We start from the raw sequence: 19,486 nt of genomic DNA, 5'->3' as shown, positions 1-19,486 counted from the left end.
TGCTAAATGCATTTCATTAGCTTTGTATTTGTACTCGGCATAATGACAATAAAGTTGAATCTAATCTAATCTAATCTAAGTATAGATAGGATAAATACAAGCATGATTTTCCACTGAGGTTGGGTGAGACTACAACTAGAGGTCATGGGTTAGGGGTAAACATGAGATGGATCTTGTTCATTCAGAGGGTGGTGAGAATGTGGAGTGAGCAGCCAGCGGACATGGTAGATGTGGGTTTGACTTCAACACGAGTGAAATTTGGATAGATACATGGATGGAGCCTCTCAAAGTCCAACCCTACATCCCTGTCATGAGAGGTGGAAATGGGTAAGGGAGCCAACAGGGCTCTGGTGAAGCTGTATAGGCCAATCCTCCATACAGTGGATACAATGAATTACAAAAACATTAATGAACTCCAGCCTTTGGACAAGGGAAGCAGGAGGTCATCACTGAGAGCTGAGGGCCCAAGAAGAAGCCATGGATAAGAGAGTCATGGAGGGCTATGGTCTGGGAGTAGGTTGGTGGGACTAGGCAGATAAATAGTTTAGCATGGACTAGATGGACCAAAGGGCCCTTTTTGTGCTGTGGTATTCTATTCTATGACTCTGTCTCCATCACCAGCTTCTTCAAAGCCTTGCACTGCTGCTCATCTTCTCCTGGGAATTTGTTGGCTTTTAGTTCCATTAATTTCTAATTTTGCTCCATTAATTGTTTAGTGCTTTCTAAAACTGATGCTTTTTTTTATCACCCCTCAGTAAATCTAGACAACATTGTTGTTGAGAGGTTTTCTATGAAAGCTGAGACAAAATATTTGTAATTTCTCTGCAATTTCTTTGTTTCCCCCTGTCTCTGTCCATCAGAGGCCATTAACATTTGCAAGTCTTTTTTCTTATTACTTATCGATAGAAGATTTACCATTTTGTTTTTTTTATGCCTGTTTTAATATTCTACTTTCCTTTTTCCAAATCAGTGCTTGAAACTTTTTGCATTGAATTCTGAAATGTTCCTACCTCAGAGGCTTTTCCCAGCTCTTGGTAGAATTATATTTGTTATCTTTTTTCTAAACATTACTGAATCTTGAAAGCCATGACTAGACGACTTCCTGTTGGATCTTATGTTCTGAATATTTTTACAAGCCAAATATAAATGGACTGTTCATTAACCATCGCCTAATTACCATGAGTGTCTTCCTGGATTAACATTTGCAATGTTGCTTACTTCAATTTTGAGGGAAAAAAAGTACACTTATCTCATTATTGACACGAAGGTGACAGGAAATGACTTGTTAAAAAATGTTACATCAACTAACCAATTTAGAGTTTTGTTCCAATGGCCATCTTACGAATTGTTTACAAAGAGACAAGGTTAAATCAGTTTAAAAACCTGGAGAGATTTACTGAGTTATTTTCCTCTGAATTTGCCTCAGACATTGAGATCTCTTACCCTGTGCAACTCATCCCTGTTTTCAGACTGTGAGTTAGCCGAGTTTTCAACACAAATATGCAGAACCAGGAGTGTACTTCCTGTGTGATTCTATGTGGATTATAAATAGCAGCCACAGAATCACGACCGGCAGACAATAGTCAAGGCTCGTAGACTGACATCTCCATCACCATGGCTCTGCCTGCACACTGCCAGAAAATTGTTCTCGTTGGGCTTTTGCTCTCACCTGCTGTAATTGGAGAGATGGATAGAGGTAGGATATTTCTATTTATTTTTCATCTTTCCATTTCATATATGCTTTAGTATATCGTGCACCTTTCACGTGACACTGGAGTTGTGAATAACGACTAGATTAAGACAAAAAAATGATTTTCTTTTCTTAGTGAGAAGGAAAGTTCATTAAGTCATCAGACTGGGTTTTGAATTTAGTATTGTCCCTCAGTAGAACAAATAACGTTTCTCTTTTCCATCAAATCAATTTACCATATTCTTTGTTAATCTTCCAAACTCAAGTGAACTCAACCTTGTTCTCTCTCTTTACAGATGTAGATCTCAGTTCCATTTATTATAATATCAACATCTGACAAAAAAAGCTGTCAGTCTGGATTTTGAACTTTCCCATTGAGCTCCAAAGTTCATAGCTGTTTGAGAAGGAAGAGCTTCCTAGAATCACACTATTCTTTGTTTGAAGGAGTTCTTCCTGATCTAACCTTTGAATAGTACATCACTTATTTCAAGACTTTGCTCCGCCAGATAAAATTTCTTCTATTTATTCTATCTGCCATTTGTTTGTCATTTAAAATATTTCAATAAAGCACTCCTAATCTTCTGAACTCAGATGAATTGAATCTTATTCTGTTTAATTACCTCTTAAGCTCAATACATCTTTCCTTGATGTAATGCCCAGAACTGGGGACTGTGACTCTAGATCTGATACTTTGTAAGGTAGAATTCCTCCTCATTACATACCCTGTTCTAACTTTAGGCGTAAGTTGCAATCGCTCTGGTAAAGTTACCCTGTAAAACAAAGTACTTAATCTGCAGAATGGCTCATTCCCGGGCAGTTTTAGTGTGACACAGTGGTACAGCTATTAAATCTGCCTGCAATCCAGCTCCATTCTCAACCGAGGATGCTGCCTACGTGATGTTTATATGTTTTCCCTTGTGAACTTCCTTCAGGTGCTGTGGTTTCCTCTTACATCCCAATGGCGTGTGGGTTGGTGAGCCTATTGACCAGAATAAAATGTCCCTATTGGGAGGATAGTGCTAGAGTCTTGGTGAGGGGTTTGGGGAGTAATGACAGTGTCAGTTCCTTCAGTGCTGAATCTCTGACTGTGTGGGTTCCCTCAGTACTGACTCCCTGACAGTGTCAGTTCCCTCAGTCCTGACTCTCTGATAGTGCAGTACCCGCTCAGTACTTACTCTCTGACAGTGCAGAAATCCCTCAGTACTGACTCCCTGACAGTGTCAGTTCCCTCAGTCCTGACTCTCTGATAGTGCAGTACCCGCTCAGTACTTACTCTCTGACAGTGCAGAAATCCCTCAGTACTGACTCACTGACAGTGTCAGTTCCCTCAGTACTGACTCTGACATTGCAGAGTTCTCTCAGTACTGACTCCCTGACAGTGTCAGTTCCCTCAGTCCTGACTCTCTGATAGTGCAGTACCCGCTCAGTACTTACTCTCTGACAGTGCAGAAATCCCTCAGTACTGACTCGCTGACAGTGTCAGTTCCCTCAGTACTGACTCACTGACAGTGTCAGTTCCCTCAGTACTGACTCTGACATTGCAGAGTTCTCTCAGTACTGACTCACTGACAGTGTCAGTTCCCTCAGTACTGACTCTCTGACAGTGCAGAAATCCCTCAGTACTGACTCACTGACAGTGTCAGTTCCCTCAGTACTGACTCTCTGACAGTGCAGAAATCCCTCAGTACTGACTCACTGACAGTGTCAGTTCCCTCAGTACTGACTCGCTGACAGTGTTGGTTCCCTCAGTGCTGACTCTTCGATAGTGCAGAAATCCCTCAGTGCTGACTATCTGACAGTGCCAGTTCCCTCAGTATTTACTCTCTGACAGTGCGGGTTCCCTCAGTACTGACTCCCTGACAGTGTGGGTTCCCTCAGTACTGACTCCCTGACAGTGTCAGTTCCCTCAGTACTGACTCCCTGACAGTGTGGGTTCCCTCAGTACTGACTCCCTGACAGTGTCAGTTCCCTCAGTACTGACTCCCTGACAGAGTGGGTTCCCTCAGTACTGACTCCCTGACAGTGTCAGTTCCCTCAGTACTGACTCCCTGACAGTGTGGGTTCCCTCAGTACTGACTCCCTGACAGTGTCAGTTCCCTCAGTGCTGACTCTGACAGTGCAGTGCTCCCTCAGTACTGACTCGCTGACAGTGTGGGTTCCCTCAGTGATGACTCTGACAGTGCAGTGCTCCCTCAGTGCTGACTCTGACAGTGCAGTGCTCCTCAGTGCTGACTCTGACACTGTAGTGCTCCCTCAGTGCTGACTCTGACAGTGCAGTACTCCCTCAGTACTGACTCGCTGACAGTGTGGGTTCCCTCAGTACTGACTCTGACAGTGCAGTGCTCCCTCAGTGCTGACTCTGACAGTGCAGTACTCCCTCAGTACTGACTCGCTGACAGTGTGGGTTCCCTCAGTGCTGACTCTGACAGTGCAGTGCTCCCTCAGTGCTGACTCTGACAGTGCAGTGCTCCCTCAGTGCTGACTCTGACAGTGTAGTGCTCCCTCAGTGCTGACTCTGACAGTGCAGTACTCCCTCAGTACTGACTCGCTGACAGTGTGGTTCCGTCAGTGCTGACTCTGACAGTGCAGTGCTCCCTCAGTACTGACTCTGACAGTGCAGTGCTCCCTCAGTGCTGACTCTGACAGTGCAGTACTCCCTCAGTACTTACTCGCTGACAGTGTGGGTTCCCTCAGTGCTGACTCTGACAGTGCAGTGCTCCCTCAGTACTGACTCTGACAGTGCAGTGCTCCCTCAATGCTGACTCTGACAGTGCAGTACTCCCTCAGTACTTACTCGCTGACAGTGTGGGTTCCCTCAGTGCTGACTCTGACAGTGCAGTGCTCCCTCAGTGCTGACTCTGACAGTGCAGTACTCCCTCAGTACTGACTCGCTGACAGTGTGGGTTCCCTCAGTACTGACTCTGACAGTGCAGAGCTCCCTCAGTGCTGACTCTGACAGTGCAGTGCTCCCTCAGTACTGACTCGCTGACAGTGTTGGTTCCCTCAGTGCTGACTCTTCGATAGTGCAGAAATCCCTCAGTGCTGACTATCTGACAGTGCCAGTTCCCTCAGTATTTACTCTCTGACAGTGTGGGTTCCCTCAGTACTGACTCCCTGACAGTGTGGGTTCCCTCAGTACTGACTCCCTGACAGTGTCAGTTCCCTCAGTACTGACTCCCTGACAGAGTGGGTTCCCTCAGTACTGACTCCCTGACAGTGTCAGTTCCCTCAGTACTGACTCCCTGACAGTGTGGGTTCCCTCAGTACTGACTCCCTGACAGTGTCAGTTCCCTCAGTGCTGACTCTGACATTGCAGTGCTCCCTCAGTACTGACTCGCTGACAGTGTGGGTTCCCTCAGTGCTGACTCTGACAGTGCAGTGCTCCCTCAGTGCTGACTCTGACAGTGCAGTGCTCCTCAGTGCTGACTCTGACACTGTAGTGCTCCCTCAGTGCTGACTCTGACAGTGCAGTACTCCCTCAGTACTGACTCGCTGACAGTGTGGGTTCCCTCAGTACTGACTCTGACAGTGCAGCGCTCCCTCAGTGCTGACTCTGACAGTGCAGTACTCCCTCAGTACTGACTCGCTGACAGTGTGGGTTCCCTCAGTGCTGACTCTGACAGTGCAGTGCTCCCTCAGTGCTGACTCTGACAGTGCAGTGCTCCCTCAGTGCTGACTCTGACAGTGTAGTGCTCCCTCAGTGCTGACTCTGACAGTGCAGTACTCCCTCAGTACTGACTCGCTGACAGTGTGGTTCCGTCAGTGCTGACTCTGACAGTGCAGTGCTCCCTCAGTGCTGACTCTGACAGTGCAGTACTCCCTCAGTACTGACTCGCTGACAGTGTGGGTTCCCTCAGTACTGACTCTGACAGTGCAGAGCTCCCTCAGTGCTGACTCTGACAGTGCAGTGCTCCCTCAGTACTGACTCTGACAGTGCAGAAATCCCTCAGTACTGACTCGCTGACAGTGTCAGTTCCCTCAGTGCTGACTATCTGACAGTGTTGGTTCCCTCAGTGCTGACTATCTGACAGTGCCAGTTCCCTCAGTACTGACTCCCTGACAGTGTGGGTTCCCTCAGTACTGACTCCCTGACAGTGTGGGTTCCCTCAGTACTGACTCCCTGACAGTGTCAGTTCCCTCAGTACTGACTCCCTGACAGTGTCAGTTCCCTCAGTACTGACTCCCTGACAGTGTGGGTTCCCTCAGTACTGACTCCCTGACAGTGTCGGTTCCCTCAGTACTGACTCCCTGACAGTGTGGGTTCCCTCAGTACTGACTCCCTGACAGTGTGGGTTCCCTCAGTACTGACTCCCTGACAGTGTGGGTTCCCTCAGTGCTGACTCCCTGACAGTGTCGGTTCCCTCAGTGCTGACTCCCTGACAGTGTCAGTTCCCTCAGTACTGACTCCCTGACAGTGTGGGTTCCCTCAGTACTGACTCCCTGACAGTGTCGGTTCCCTCAGTACTGACTCCCTGACAGTGTGGGTTCCCTCAGTACTGACTCCCTGACAGTGTCGGTTCCCTCAGTACTGACTCCCTGACAGTGTGGGTTCCCTCAGTACTGACTCCCTGACAGTGTCAGTTCCCTCAGTGCTGACTCTGACATTGCAGTGCTCCCTCAGTACTGACTCGCTGACAGTGTCAGTTCCCTCAGTGCTGACTCTGACAGTGCAGTGCTCCTCAGTGCTGACTCTGACAGTGCAGTACTCCCTCAGTACTGACTCGCTGACAGTGTGGGTTCCCTCAGTACTAACTCTGACAGTGTGGGTTCCCTCAGTGCTGACTCTGACAGTGCAGTGCTCCCTCAGTGCTGACTCTGACAGTGCAGTACTCCCTCAGTACTGACTCGCTGACAGTGTGGTTCCGTCAGTGCTGACTCTGACAGTGCAGTGCTCCCTCAGTGCTGACTCTGACAGTGCAGTACTCCCTCAGTACTGACTCGCTGACAGTGTGGGTTCCCTCAGTACTGACTCTGACAGTGTGGGTTCCCTCAGTGCTGACTCTGACAGTGCAGTGCTCCCTCAGTGCTGACTCTGACAGTGCAGTACTCCCTCAGTACTGACTCGCTGACAGTGTGGTTCCGTCAGTGCTGACTCTGACAGTGCAGTGCTCCCTCAGTGCTGACTCTGACAGTGCAGTGCTCCCTCAGTACTGACTCTTTGACAGTGCAGTGCTCCCTCAGTACTGACTCCCTGACAGTGTCAGTTCCCTCAGTGCTGACTCGCTGACAGTGCAGAGCTCCCTCAGTGCTGAATCTCTGACAGTTTCAGTGTTCCCTCTGTGCTGACTGATATTGCAGAGCTCCCTCAGTGCTGACTCCCTGACAGTGTCAGTTCCCTCAGTACTGACTCACTGACAGTGTGGGTTCCTTCAGTGCTGACTGTCTGACAGTGTCGGTTCCCTCAGTACTGACTCCCTGACAGTGCAATGCTCCCTCAGTACTGGTGGAGAGTGCTTGTCTTTATTGTCCAGAGCACTATGTACAAGAGTTGTCACTGAACCAGACATTGCTAAGACTACACTTGGAGTATTGTATGCTGTTCTGGTCATCCAGCCACAGGAAGGATGTCATTAAGCTGGAAACAACGTAGCAAAAGTTCACGAGGGTGTTGCCAAGACCGGGGGCTTAAAGTATAAGGAGAAACTAGATAAGCTGGGACTGTTGTCCTTTGCACATAAGAGGCTGAGGAATGACATTATAGAGATTTATAAAGTCATGTGGCGGATAGAAAGGTGAATAGACACGGCTTTTTTCTCAGGATAGTGAAGTTGAAAACTAGAGGACAGAGGTTTAAGATGAGAAGGAAAAGGTTTAAAGGGGACCTGTGAGGCTAGCTTTCCACTCAGAGGGTGGGGAGTATGAGGAAGGTGCTTCCAGCGGATGTGGTAGAGGTGAGTACAATGATAATGGATAGAAAAGGTTCGGAGGGATAGGGGTCAAATACAGGAAAATGGGACTATCACAGGGAGGAAGTACGTTCAGCATGGAGAAGCTGGGCTGAATGGCCTGTTTTCATGCTATGCAACTCTGCAGCACTTCCTCCTAAACAGAGGTCAGAGATCTAAGGCTCAAAGGTAACAGTGAACCTTTGACACAGTTGAAGGCTGGTGCTACTTCAGTGAGACCCTTTCTCACTGCTCCCCTATTGGTCCAATATCAACTCTCACCCTTTTACTCTTTATATAACTGAAAAACCCTTTACTATCCTGCTTTATATTATTGGCTAGTTGGCCCTCATATTTAATTTTTTTCCTTCTTATAGCTTTTTTAATTGCCTTTTGTTGGATTTTAAAAGCTTCCCAATCATCCAATTTCCCACTCACTTTTGCTACCTTATATGCCCTATCCTTGGCTTTTATGCAGTCCTTAACTTCCCTTGTCAGCCACCGTTGCCTACCCCTGCCATCTGAGAACTTCTTCTTCTGTGGGACATATCTATCCTGAGCCTTGTGAACTATTCCCGGAGACTTCAGCCATCTCTGCTGTGCTGTCATCCCTGCCAGTATCTTCTTGCAATGAACCTGGGCAAGCTCCTCTCTCATGCCTCTGTAATTCCCTTTATCCCATTGCAATACTGATACATGTGAGTTCTGCTTCTCCCTCTCAAATTGCAGTATCAATGTATGAATTCAGTCATATTATGATCACTGTCTCCTAAGGGTTCCTTTACATTAAGCTCCCTACTAAAATCTGGGTTATTACACGACGCCCAGTCTAAGATAGCCTTTCCCCGAGTCGGCTCAAGCACAAGCTGCTCTAAAAAACCATCACGTAGGCATTCAACAAAGTCCCTCTCTTGCAATCTGACACCAACCTGGTTTTCCTAATCCTCTTGCATATTGAAGTCCCCTATTACAATTGTGACATTACCCTTATTACATGCCTTTTCCAGTTCCCTTTTCAGTCTCAACCTCACTTCTTGGCTACCATTTGTAGACCTATATATGATTCCCATAATGGTATTTTTACCGTTGCACTTTCTTAACTCCACCCACAATGATTCAACATTCTCTGACCCTATGTCACCTCTTTCTAAAGATGTAATTCCATCTCTTACCAACAGAGCCACACCACCGCCTGTGCCTGCCTGTCTGTCCTTTCGATACAAAGTACAGTGCATCCTTTGATGTTAAGCTCTGAACTATGACCTTCTTTCAGCCACGACTCAGTGACGCCCACAACGTCATACCGACCAATCTCTAATTTCACCACAAGTTCCTCCATCCTTATTTTGAATGCTACGCACATTTAAGTAAAGAACCTATAGTTTGGCACTCTTCGCCCTTATGAATGTTGCCTCATTGGTACAATTTAACTCTTTGCGTTTGTACATAATCATTGGTTTGTCCTTCCTTACATTCATGTTACATCCACCATCTACTTGTAAACCTGCTGGCTCATCCTCAGCTCTATCATGCTGGTTCCCATTCCCCTGCAATATTAATTTAAACCATTCCCAACAGCTCTAGTAAACCTGCCCGCAAGAATATTGGTCCCCTTGAGATTCAAGTGTAACTTGTCCCTTTTGTACAGGTCACACCTGTCCCAGAAGAGGTTCCAATTATCCAGAAATCTGAATCCCTGCCCCTTGCTCCAATTCTTCCACCACATATTTATCTGCCACCTCATTCTGTTCCTAACCTCACTGTTGGGTGGCACAGACAACAATCCTGAGATTACTACCTTTTAGGTCCTGCTTCTCAGTTTCCTTCCTAACTCCCTGTATTCTTTTTTCAGGACCTCCTCCCTTTTTCTACTTATGTCGTTGGTACCAATACGTACCACGACTTCTGGCTACTCACTCCTCCTTTTCAGGACATTGTGGATGGGTTGAGAAACATTACGGATCCTGGAACCAGGGAGGCAAACTACCATCCGTGTTTCCTTTTCGCATCCACAGAATCATTTATCTGTCCCCCTGACTATAGAGTCTCCTATAACTGCTGCCATCCTCTTCATTTCCCTACCTTTCTATGCCACAGGGCCAGACTCAGTGCCAGAGGCGGGGCCACTGTTGTTTCCCCCAGGTAGGTTGTTATCTATCACCTGCTAATTGGTACTCCTTCCCCACTCTGTCCATTCTTCCTTTCCTTTACAGTCCTGTTGAAGGGTCTCGGCCCAAAGTGTTGACTGTTTAATTCCTCTTCAAAGATGCTGCTTGGTTTGCTGATTCCTCCAGCATTGTATGTGAGTGTGTTGTGCTTGATTTCCAGTATCTGCAGAATTACGTGTATTTCCTATTAATAATTAATTTTATGTATACCATTTCACTCTGCCTAACAATGGTGTTTCTCTGGCTAACAGGATTGGAGGGGAGAGGGAGGTAGGAAGGGAATGATCCAGTTGAAGTCCTCAGCCTGGAAAGTGCATTCATTTGGAGAGATTACCTCCACCAATCAGGAATCAAGAACAAAGGGGAGTAATTTTAAATTGAAATTAGACCTGTACCAATTAGAGCTAACGTTAGGACATAGCTTTTCACAAGTGTTTGTGAAATCTGGAAATCTCCTTTCCTAAATTTATTTGAGATTAGGTGGCATTCTTGAGATCCACATAAGTAGACCATCTTTCAATATTGGACAGTGAAGATCAAGCAAAGGTAAATGCATTTCTGGCCCAAATCAACTGTAATCAAACTGAATGCCTAAATAGGTTGAAATGGTTAAAAGAGCTTTCTACTTCCGATAAAACCAACTCATAGGACAGAGTTTTCTTTCACTATGTTTTTCTGTTCTTCCATATTTAAAATTACCAGATTGTTTTCCACTTGCAACATAGAATGCAATTTTTGTTTTAGATCATTCAGCGTTTTGGGCATGACTTCAGGATTGAAGGACGTCCTTTTAGAACTGAGATGTGGAGAAATTATTTTAGTCAGAGGGTGGTAAATCTGTGGAATTTGTTGCCACAGGCGGCTGAGGAGGCCAAGTCATTGGGTGCATTTAAGGCAGGGATAGATAGGTTCTTGATTAGCCAGGGCATCAAAGGGTGTGGGGTGAAAGCAGGGGAGTGGGGATGACTGAAAGAATTGGATCAGCCCATGATTGAATGATGGAGCAGACTCGATGGGCTGAATGGCCTACTTCTGCTACTATATCTTATGGCCCTTTGGTCCTATTCCACGGGCCAATGAAATTCAAACTGAATTGTATCTCCTCTTCCTACTCTTTACCTTTATATGCTTCTATTCCTGTATTTGACAAAACAAATCCTTTCCTCTTGAAAGCTGCCCCGACCTCCACAGACTTTGGGGCCAGAGATTCATACTTTAACAACTGAAGGACTCAAATGCTGATGTTAAAAAAACAATCTTTTCTATTTTAGCAGCTGTTCCGGGCCCGCGGAGCTTTCGGTTCAATACTACTGAAAATAACCAGACATTGGATAGCACAGTAATGTATTATCTGACCAGTTCCATTACCACAATGATGATTCCAGTAATTTTAAGCATCATCCTGATTATTGGACTCCCGGCCAATGGGCTGGCCCTTTTGATTCTGGTCACCAAGGTCCAACGACTACCTTCCACCATCTTCCTGATGAACTTGGCGACAGCTGATCTTCTCCTGATGCTGGTGCTCCCATTCAAGATCCAATATCACTTCCAGGGCAACAACTGGCTCTTTGGCGAAGCCCTGTGTCGGACGATGACGGCTTTCTTCTACGGGAACATGTACTGCTCCATCCTGCTCCTCACCGTCATCAGCATCGACCGATACTTTGCTCTGGTCCACCCACTTTACTCCAAAGGTTTCAGAGACAAGAGGTTCGCTGTGGCTGTCTGCTTCGTGATTTGGGCTCTTGTTGGAACTTCCATGATTCCACTTCTTCTCAAGGAGCAGGTGTACTCATTCCAGGATCCAAACATCACAACCTGCCATGATGTCTTGCCTGACAAAGTGGATTCTGGTTACTTCTTCTATTGCTTTGTGTGTTTGGTTGCTGTTGGGTTTCTCATTCCTTGTGTGGTTACTGTATTTTGTTATGTGTCTATAGTCAGGGCATTGCTCAAAAGCAGTGACCTATTTGGCCAGGCTATACGAAACATGGTGTTAGTGCTGATTACGTATGTGGTGTGTTTTGCCCCCAGTAATATCATCCTACTCATTCACCATTCTGGCCTTCACTCCATGGACGTCAACTACCTCTATCTGAATTACACGATCTCCCTCATGTTGAGTACACTCAATAACTGCATTGACCCATTCATCTACTACTATGTTTCTGATGAGTTTCGGAATAAAGTGAGAAGCGTGATCCTCTCCACGACAGTGAAAGGCAAGAGGTCAATAAAAATAGTTCAGCCACTGATCGAGTCCAGTTCCTTCTCAGCACCTGAGAGCAAAATAACATCTGACTCCAGTATTTAAGCACAATGCTAATCACTTAATGAAAGTAATTATTGAAGCAAAGCTCCTAATGGCTTGCATACCAGCAGCAGGAACCTCTGTAGGGTGCCAGCAATTACCAGAAACAAGATAAATCAGTGTCCTCTTTTAAAATAATCTGAAAAGTTAACCATTTCCGATCTCGGCTCAAGCTTGAGTATGTCATCTGGTGGTTGGGCACAATTCTCTGGTCTCACTGCAGTGAACATGGGATTTAGAAGAATCAGATTATAAATGTCATTAAAGGCGTGGTTAGGACAATCTAAGTGTTGAGCTGATGAATGGCAGATGCCAATGGATGACCTGCAGGTGGGAGTGAAATGGGACATAGTAAACTGCCCTCGACATTAAACCACTCGACATGGGCAAGTGAGGTGGTAGAGAAAATCATTAGTTTCCAGTGTGTAGGATTGGTGCAGGTCATTGATGATGTGCACAGGGTGACGTAAACCTCACTGAAAGAGCCATAGATCTTGGTGCCTTACAACAAAGAATCAGTTCCTCAAATTCCATTTCTCCTTTCACCCTAAACCTATTGCCTCTTGTTCTAGTCTCACCCAAACTTGGGGGGGGGGGGGGGGGAGGAGCCTGCAAGCCTCATAATTTTGTATGCCTCTATAAGATTTCCCCTCATTCTCCTTTGTCTCCTGTGAATGAAGTCCTAACCTTTCCCTATAACTCATGTCCTCAAGTCCAGACAATATCCTCAACGAGCTTTGGAGGCCTCCCTCTGGGTTTCCGCCCACATCAGAAAAGCATGTGGGTTTGTAGGAGGTTAATTGCCAATGTAAATTATGCCTAGTCTAGTGCCAAAATCTAGCGGGAGTTGAGAGTAATGAATTAGGATTTATTTTATTTCTTTCATCCATCTCACAACATCTTTATGTTGCATCTCTGTCACAATGGACAAGCAATAAGGAAGGGAGAAGTAGGATATTGCCCAAACACTGGGATTGTATACATAATTGTTTTGTATACACAGTCAGATCAATGTGCATTGATAAATCTGATAGCCTGGTGAAAGAAACTGCCCCGGAACCTGTTGGTCCTGCCTCACTGCGGTGGTACCATTTGCCAGACTGTAGCAGCTGAAACAGTTTGTGGTTGGGGTGGCTGGAGTCCCTGATGATCCTCTGGGCCCTATTTTACACACCTGCTGCTGTAAATGTCCTGAATAGTGGGAAGTTTATGTGAGGCGCTGGGCTGTCTGCACCACTCTCTGCAGTGCCCCGCAATTGAGGATAATACAGTTCCCATACCAGGCGGTGATACAGTCAGTCAGGATTCTCTTGATGGTGTCTCTGTAGAAAGTCCTGAGGATTTGGGGGACTCATGGCAAACTTCTTCAGACATCTGAGGTGAAAGAGGCGTTGCTGTGCTTTTTTCACCACACAGCCAACTTTAGTTAGTTAGTCCTGACGAAGGGTCTCGGCCTGAAACATCGACTGCACCTCTTCCTAGAGATGCTGCCTGGCCTGCTGCGTTCACCAGCAACTTTGATGTGTGTTGCTTGAATTTCCAGCATCTGCAGAATTCCTGTTACTTACTTATTCACAGGATATAGGTTTAAATTAACAACTTTAACTAATTGCATAGGTAAAGGAGCTCCCAATAAAAGGTTAAATAAAACTGCTTTACAACTTTCAGTTCCAGGTCTACCCAAATTGGCCGATCACTCTTATCAACCCAGTATAACTAAAAAGACATATATCGCACATTAACAGCCCGATAATACATTCTTGGATTAGACAAAGCAAGACCTCCATCCTTTTTCAATTTTTGTAAGTGACATTTACTAATTCTTGGTCTTTTATTATTCCAAATAAAAGATAAAATAATAGAATGAATACGATCAGAAAACTTCCTAGTCAAAAAAACAGTAATATTCTGAAATAAATACAAAAATATAAAAAAGAACTTAATTTGACTTTTATGATGGAGGACTGGATGTGGATTTTGAAGTTGGTTAACTCTTCTTCAATTTGTGCTAGCCATTCATTGATTCAACATGTTATCATTTGACAAGGGAGAGACTTTCTAAAATCTTTTCTAATGTTGATACTCATTGTGATAGATGTAAAACTGAGATAGCTACAGTGACACATATGTTTTGGTCTTGTTCTATATTGGAACAGTTCTGGAAGTCAGTTTTTTCAACAATTTCTAAAGCACTTAAAATAAATTTATAACCTAATAAATTAACTGTGATTGTTCGAATAATTCCTCAAAATATTCATGGTATTTCTGTGTCTGACTAACATGTTATTGCATTTGTTACATTGATAGCTAGGAGGGCCATTTTGTTGAAGTGGAAGGATACGTCAGCTCCCACTTTGTCACAATGGTTCTCTCAAGTGATGCTATGTCTTAGTTTGGAGAAAATTAGAAGTCGAACCTTCGAACCTTTATTTGATTTTGAGAAAAGATGGGGCTCATTTGCTTGTTATTATCATTTGAGTTAATTGATATAATTTTTCCACGATCTAATTGTAAATTTTTTAGTATATTTTCTTTTCTGGTTGGCGGTTTGATGTTTATTTTTAGAAGCTTTTTGTATGACACATGACTCTGGGGTTTTGACACCTAATGGGTTCTTTTTTTTCTCACTTTTCTGCTTAGTAGGTTTTTTTTGTTATCACAAATTTTTTCAATCTTTAAGATAATGTCTTTTTGGAGAGATTGTAAGTGTTGTTACTTCAATGTACTCATGTTATTTTTCCTGTATAATATAACAATAAAAAGATTTGAAAAGAAAGGAATGGGGTGTTGGATGGTTGGCACAGACTTGGTGTACTAAAGGCCTATTACCACACCATGTCAGACATTGTCACCACGGGTTTCGTTGCAATATTCAGTGTCAGTGAATGTTTTCATCCTCATGGAAACCCAGAGATTAGAAAAGGTCTCATCAGTTTAACCTTTAAGTGAGATTGAAAACCATATGGATAAATAATATTATTCCTTCTTGGGAACTGTATCACACCTTTCATTTACCTATGTAATGCAAAATTTGTTTATTTTCAAATAGAGTAGCATGCATCAAAGTGCTTTTTTGTAATGAATATTTAGATTTATTACTTGGCTCAGAATTGTAACTACTTTATGTTATCAAGCAACTAACATTTGATGTAAGCTCTTAATTGTAAGTTAAATATTTTTACATGTACTGTTTCTTTAATAAATCCATGACATTTGATTTTCAGAGTAGAGGAATCATTGATTCAAGGATCAAATTACAAATCAGCATAATTTCAACAACACTGGCTGACTGTTGTTATCAGTGATGAACTAGCCTTTGGTTCTGATAGAATACAGGCCTATCCACTTGCTTTATCTCCCAGGACCTTTGTTTAGTTATTTTCACAGGGTGTGATTGTCAAGATTGTTTAATGTGATTTCTGGCCCAAAAGTGTAAAGGAGAACAGAATAATTGTTATTCCAGATCTGATGCAGCACAAAAAAACACAATAAGAAAGAAGGCACAACAATAAAAAAAGCACACAATAAATATAAACACATAAGGTAGCTTGTATATGTAGGTAATGCTCTGGTTCACATCTTTACTGTTATGCTGTAAGTATTTTATTTCTGCCTCTGCTGTCAGCCTGTTCGGGTTATTGTTGAAGATAAGGGGTGATGTGGAATGTGCGTCATCCAATTAGCGGGAGGTTTTCTTGGTGAGGGACACTAAGATTGGGCTTGGGGCTTTTATTCGAGAGGAGATGAAAAGAGGGGACGCTGGGGAGAACCGGTCGTAGCATACAATCCGGTGGGACACCTGTTTGTTCGAGGTGGATTGCGAGCGACGTTCGGAAGGCGATGTGTAATTTTTAACAGGGTAGCAAATGACAGAGTCCATACAAACAGAGGTTTGGGGTGGGATCAAGCGTGCCTTAACCTCACAAGCTTGGTGGGGCCAGAGATGGTCTTCCCTAGATTTACGCAGCCAAGGAAACCAAGGTGGTTTCACATAGATTGACTGCAAGTCCATAAGGTGATGCTAGGCACAGGAGTGTCCATACCCAAGGTGGCTGGCAGGAAATAATAAAGTAGTGGTGGTGCATAGGTTGGTGGAGCTGTTGATCATCCTTACTGCTTGAGGAAAGTAACTACCTTTGAGTCTGGTGGCCCTGCTGTGCCTCCTCTCTGATTGGAGTATGACAAACAGTCCATGACAAGCGTGGGCGGGATCCTTCATGATGTTACTGGCTCTTCCCAGCACCTCTCTGTGTATGTGTCTGATTGCAGGTAGGATGGTGCCAGTGGTGTGTTGGGCAGTTTTGTCTACCCCTTATGGAGCCTTCCTGTCTGCCGCAGTGCTATTTCCGTACCATGCAGTGATGCTTTCTACTGTATCTATAGAAGGACATGAGTATTGATGTGCACAGTCAATGGTTCAATTTAATATCAGAGAACGTATATAGTATACAACCTGAAATTCTTATTCTCCACAGACATCAACAAAACAGAGAGGAAAAAACCCCCAAAAAATAAATGACAGAAAAAAAAGATGGTGGCAGGTAATTATTTGAAAAGTACTTGGACCTGAATGCTTGAATTGCCAAGATATAGAAAGGCTGCAGACCAAAGTTCTGGTAATTGGGATTAGTATCAATAGGTACTTATAATACGAAAATTGACAGAGGGGCAGGTAGTGTTGAGGAAACGGGTAGGATGTAGGACTTGGACAGATTAGGAGAATGGGCAAGAAAGTGGCAAGTGAAATACAACGTTGGAAAATCCAGGAATCTGAGATGCAGAGGGACTTGGGAGCCCTTGTGCAGAACACCCTGAAGGTTAACTGAGGAAGCTGAATGCCATGTTAACATTCATTTCAAGAGGTCTAGAAAACAAGAGCAGGGATGTGATGCTGAGGCCTTATAAGACACTGGTGAGGCCTCACCTTGAGTATTGTGAACAGATTTGGGCCCCTCATCTTAGAAAAGATGTATTGGCATTGTAGAGGGTCCAGAGGAGGTTCACAAGGATGATTCCAGGAATGAAAGGTTTATTATACGAGGAACATTTGGTGGTTCTGGGTCTGTACTCTATGGAATTCAGAAGGATAAGGGGGAATCTCATTGAAACCTTTTGAATGTTGAAAGGCCTAGACAGAGTAGATGGGAAAAGAATGGTTCTCATGGTGGGAGAGTCTAGGACAAGAGGGCACAGCCTCAGGATAGAGGGGCGCCCTTTCAAAACAGAGATGCAGAGAAATTTCTTCAGCCAAAGGGTGGTGAATTTGTGGAATTTGTTGCCACATGCAGCTGTGGAGGCCAGGTTGTTGGGTGAATTTAAGGCAGAGATTGATAGGTTCTTGATTGGACATGGCATCAAAGGTTACGGGGAGAAAGTCTGGAACTGGGGTTAAGGAGTAGAAAAAAAAGGATCAGTCATGGTTTCTTCACTTTTGAAATAGCCCTCCACAAGACATGCTGGGTCACCAGACTTAAGTGCCGCAGATCTTGTCAGGGCGCTGATGCAGGGACCCAGTCACAGACCAAGTACTGTGCACACTGTGATACTGATTGAGTTGCAAATCCAGAGCGGCAACAAAAGTCAGCGTAAAAGTTCAGGCAGAGATAAAAAAAATTACAGAGAGATCCAAACACCAGAATCAGGAAACAGGCAGAGTCAATACTCAGAAGGACAAAGAGTTTAGACATGAATGCTGGAAAGTCTCAGGAAAACTCACTGGCACAATCTGGCAAAACACAGGACTAAAATACACCGAGCAATAAACAGAGAGGCAGATGATAGGTAGAGCACAATGAGACCCAGGTGGCAGCAGTACAAGTAATGGGAAACTGGTGAGGGGTGGAAGAATCAGTGATACAGGGGCTGGAGCAGAGCAGGGGCGGGGACAGGAGCACATAGGGCATGAAAACAAAAAAGAGCAGGTGGCAATACAAAAACACAGAATGATGGCTAGGGGGAAACAAACAGAAAAACAGAGTTCAACTGGGGGCTACTGACAGATCTAGCTCTCAGCAGACTACGAGCCTCCCAGTTCATTCATGGGTTTTGGTTTGGGAGCACATCATTATTCAGACATTCTTGACATGATGGCTTCTCGCTCCACACTTTAGCGTGTGCTCTCGAGTTCACCAATGGCACCTCCAGTTCCAGGTGAATCACCCACATTGCACACTAGGAACTGAAGTTCTTTATGGTGTACACACATTAGCGCAGCCTGTGCCAATGAATTCCACAGAGTTGCCACTATCTGGCTAAAGAAATTCCTCCTCATCTCAGTTCTAAAAGGACGGCCCTCTATTCTGAGGCTCTGTCCTCTGGTCTTAGACTTTCCCACCATAGGAACCATCCGCTCCATATCCACTCTACTGAGTCCTTCCAACATTCAATAGATTTCAATTAGGTCACCCCTCATTCTTATGAATTCCAGTGAATACAGGCATAGAGCCATCAAACACTCTTCATATGACAAGCCTTTCAATCCCAGAATCATTTTGGGTGAACCCCCTTTGAACCCTCTCCAATGTCAAAACATCCTTTCTTAGATAAGGGGCCCAAAGCTGCTCACAATGCCCCAAATGAGACTCACCAGTTCTTTATAAAGCCTCAACATTACATCCTTGCTGTTATATTCTAGACTTCTAAAAATGAATGCTAACATCACATTTGGCTTCCTCACAACGGGATCTTTAGGGAATCCCTCACAAGGACTCCCAAATCCCTTTGCACATCAGATTTTTGTATTTTCTCTCCATTTAGAAAATAGTCCACTCTTTTATTTCTTCTGCCAAAATACACAACCATACACTTCCCAACATTGTCACGGCTTTGTCCATGCTCCTAATAGGTCTGTCATTCTGTGGTCTCCCCACTTCCTCAAAACTACCTGCCCCTCCAGCTGTCTCCGTATCACCCGCAAACTTTGCAACAAAGCCATCAATTCCGTCATCTGAGTCATTGTGTCACCCGGTTCAGATATGACCGGGTGTGAGAGTGAGAGACACTGACATGGGTCGATAGTTCACAAACTTTAATGCGAACAGTGTTAAAGGAAAAAGAAAACATTAAATGCTAGGCAAAACAGGGCCATTAACTAAAACTCTCAAATGGGATATGAAGCCGACGCTACGGCTGAAAGGAATAACTAAATATAAAATGAATACTGCTAGTCTTCAGAGTCAGTCGACTCGACAGTCCAATTGCTCAAGCAGACAGGCAGCGAAGTGTTGCTGTTCTGTGTCCAAGTCTCGACAAGCACTACGACGACAAGTATGGAGTGAAATACCATCACAATTAAATAATAATTAGCTGATATGTACATATTCACAAGCGCAATTGCCGTATCTACTGCGCTGCCGGATCCGTGGTTGTGACAGGGCCCTCCTCTCCAGGCACAGCCCCTGAGGAGCCACAGACCTGTGTCCGCTGGAAG

General features: G+C 44.6%; 1 protein-coding gene across 2 annotated transcripts; it reads left to right on the top strand.

Annotated features, from left to right (window-relative positions):
• Positions 1–1,369: 1,369 nt before the first annotated feature.
• LOC140188212 (proteinase-activated receptor 4-like) lies at positions 1,370–15,260 on the top strand. 2 transcript variants are annotated; one of them, XM_072244268.1, is made up of 2 exons: positions 1,370–1,696; positions 11,018–15,260. In XM_072244268.1, the coding sequence occupies exons 1-2, from the start codon at positions 1,615–1,617 to the stop codon at positions 12,058–12,060; spliced, it is 1,125 nt and encodes a 374-aa protein (XP_072100369.1). In that variant the 5' UTR covers positions 1,370–1,614; the 3' UTR covers positions 12,061–15,260. The 2 variants fall into 2 exon arrangements, with proteins under 2 accessions (XP_072100369.1, XP_072100368.1); XM_072244267.1 differs by having other exon boundaries at positions 1,557–1,696; positions 11,015–15,260.
• Positions 15,261–19,486: the final 4,226 nt, after the last annotated feature.

This window comes from Mobula birostris, chromosome 26 (assembly GCF_030028105.1).
Source record: "Mobula birostris isolate sMobBir1 chromosome 26, sMobBir1.hap1, whole genome shotgun sequence".
Taxonomy (NCBI): domain Eukaryota; kingdom Metazoa; phylum Chordata; class Chondrichthyes; order Myliobatiformes; family Myliobatidae; genus Mobula; species Mobula birostris.
This window is presented reverse-complemented; position numbering and strand designations above follow the sequence as displayed.

Bases quoted from the DNA above. Each gene is read 5' to 3' on its own strand.
- LOC140188212 (XM_072244267.1), top strand. From the start codon at position 1,615: ATGGCTCTGCCTGCACACTGCCAGAAAATTGTTCTCGTTGGGCTTTTG. The intron at 1,697-11,014 runs GTAGGATATTTC...TTTCTATTTTAG, and splicing joins AATTGGAGAGATGGATAGAG to CAGCTGTTCCGGGCCCGCGG.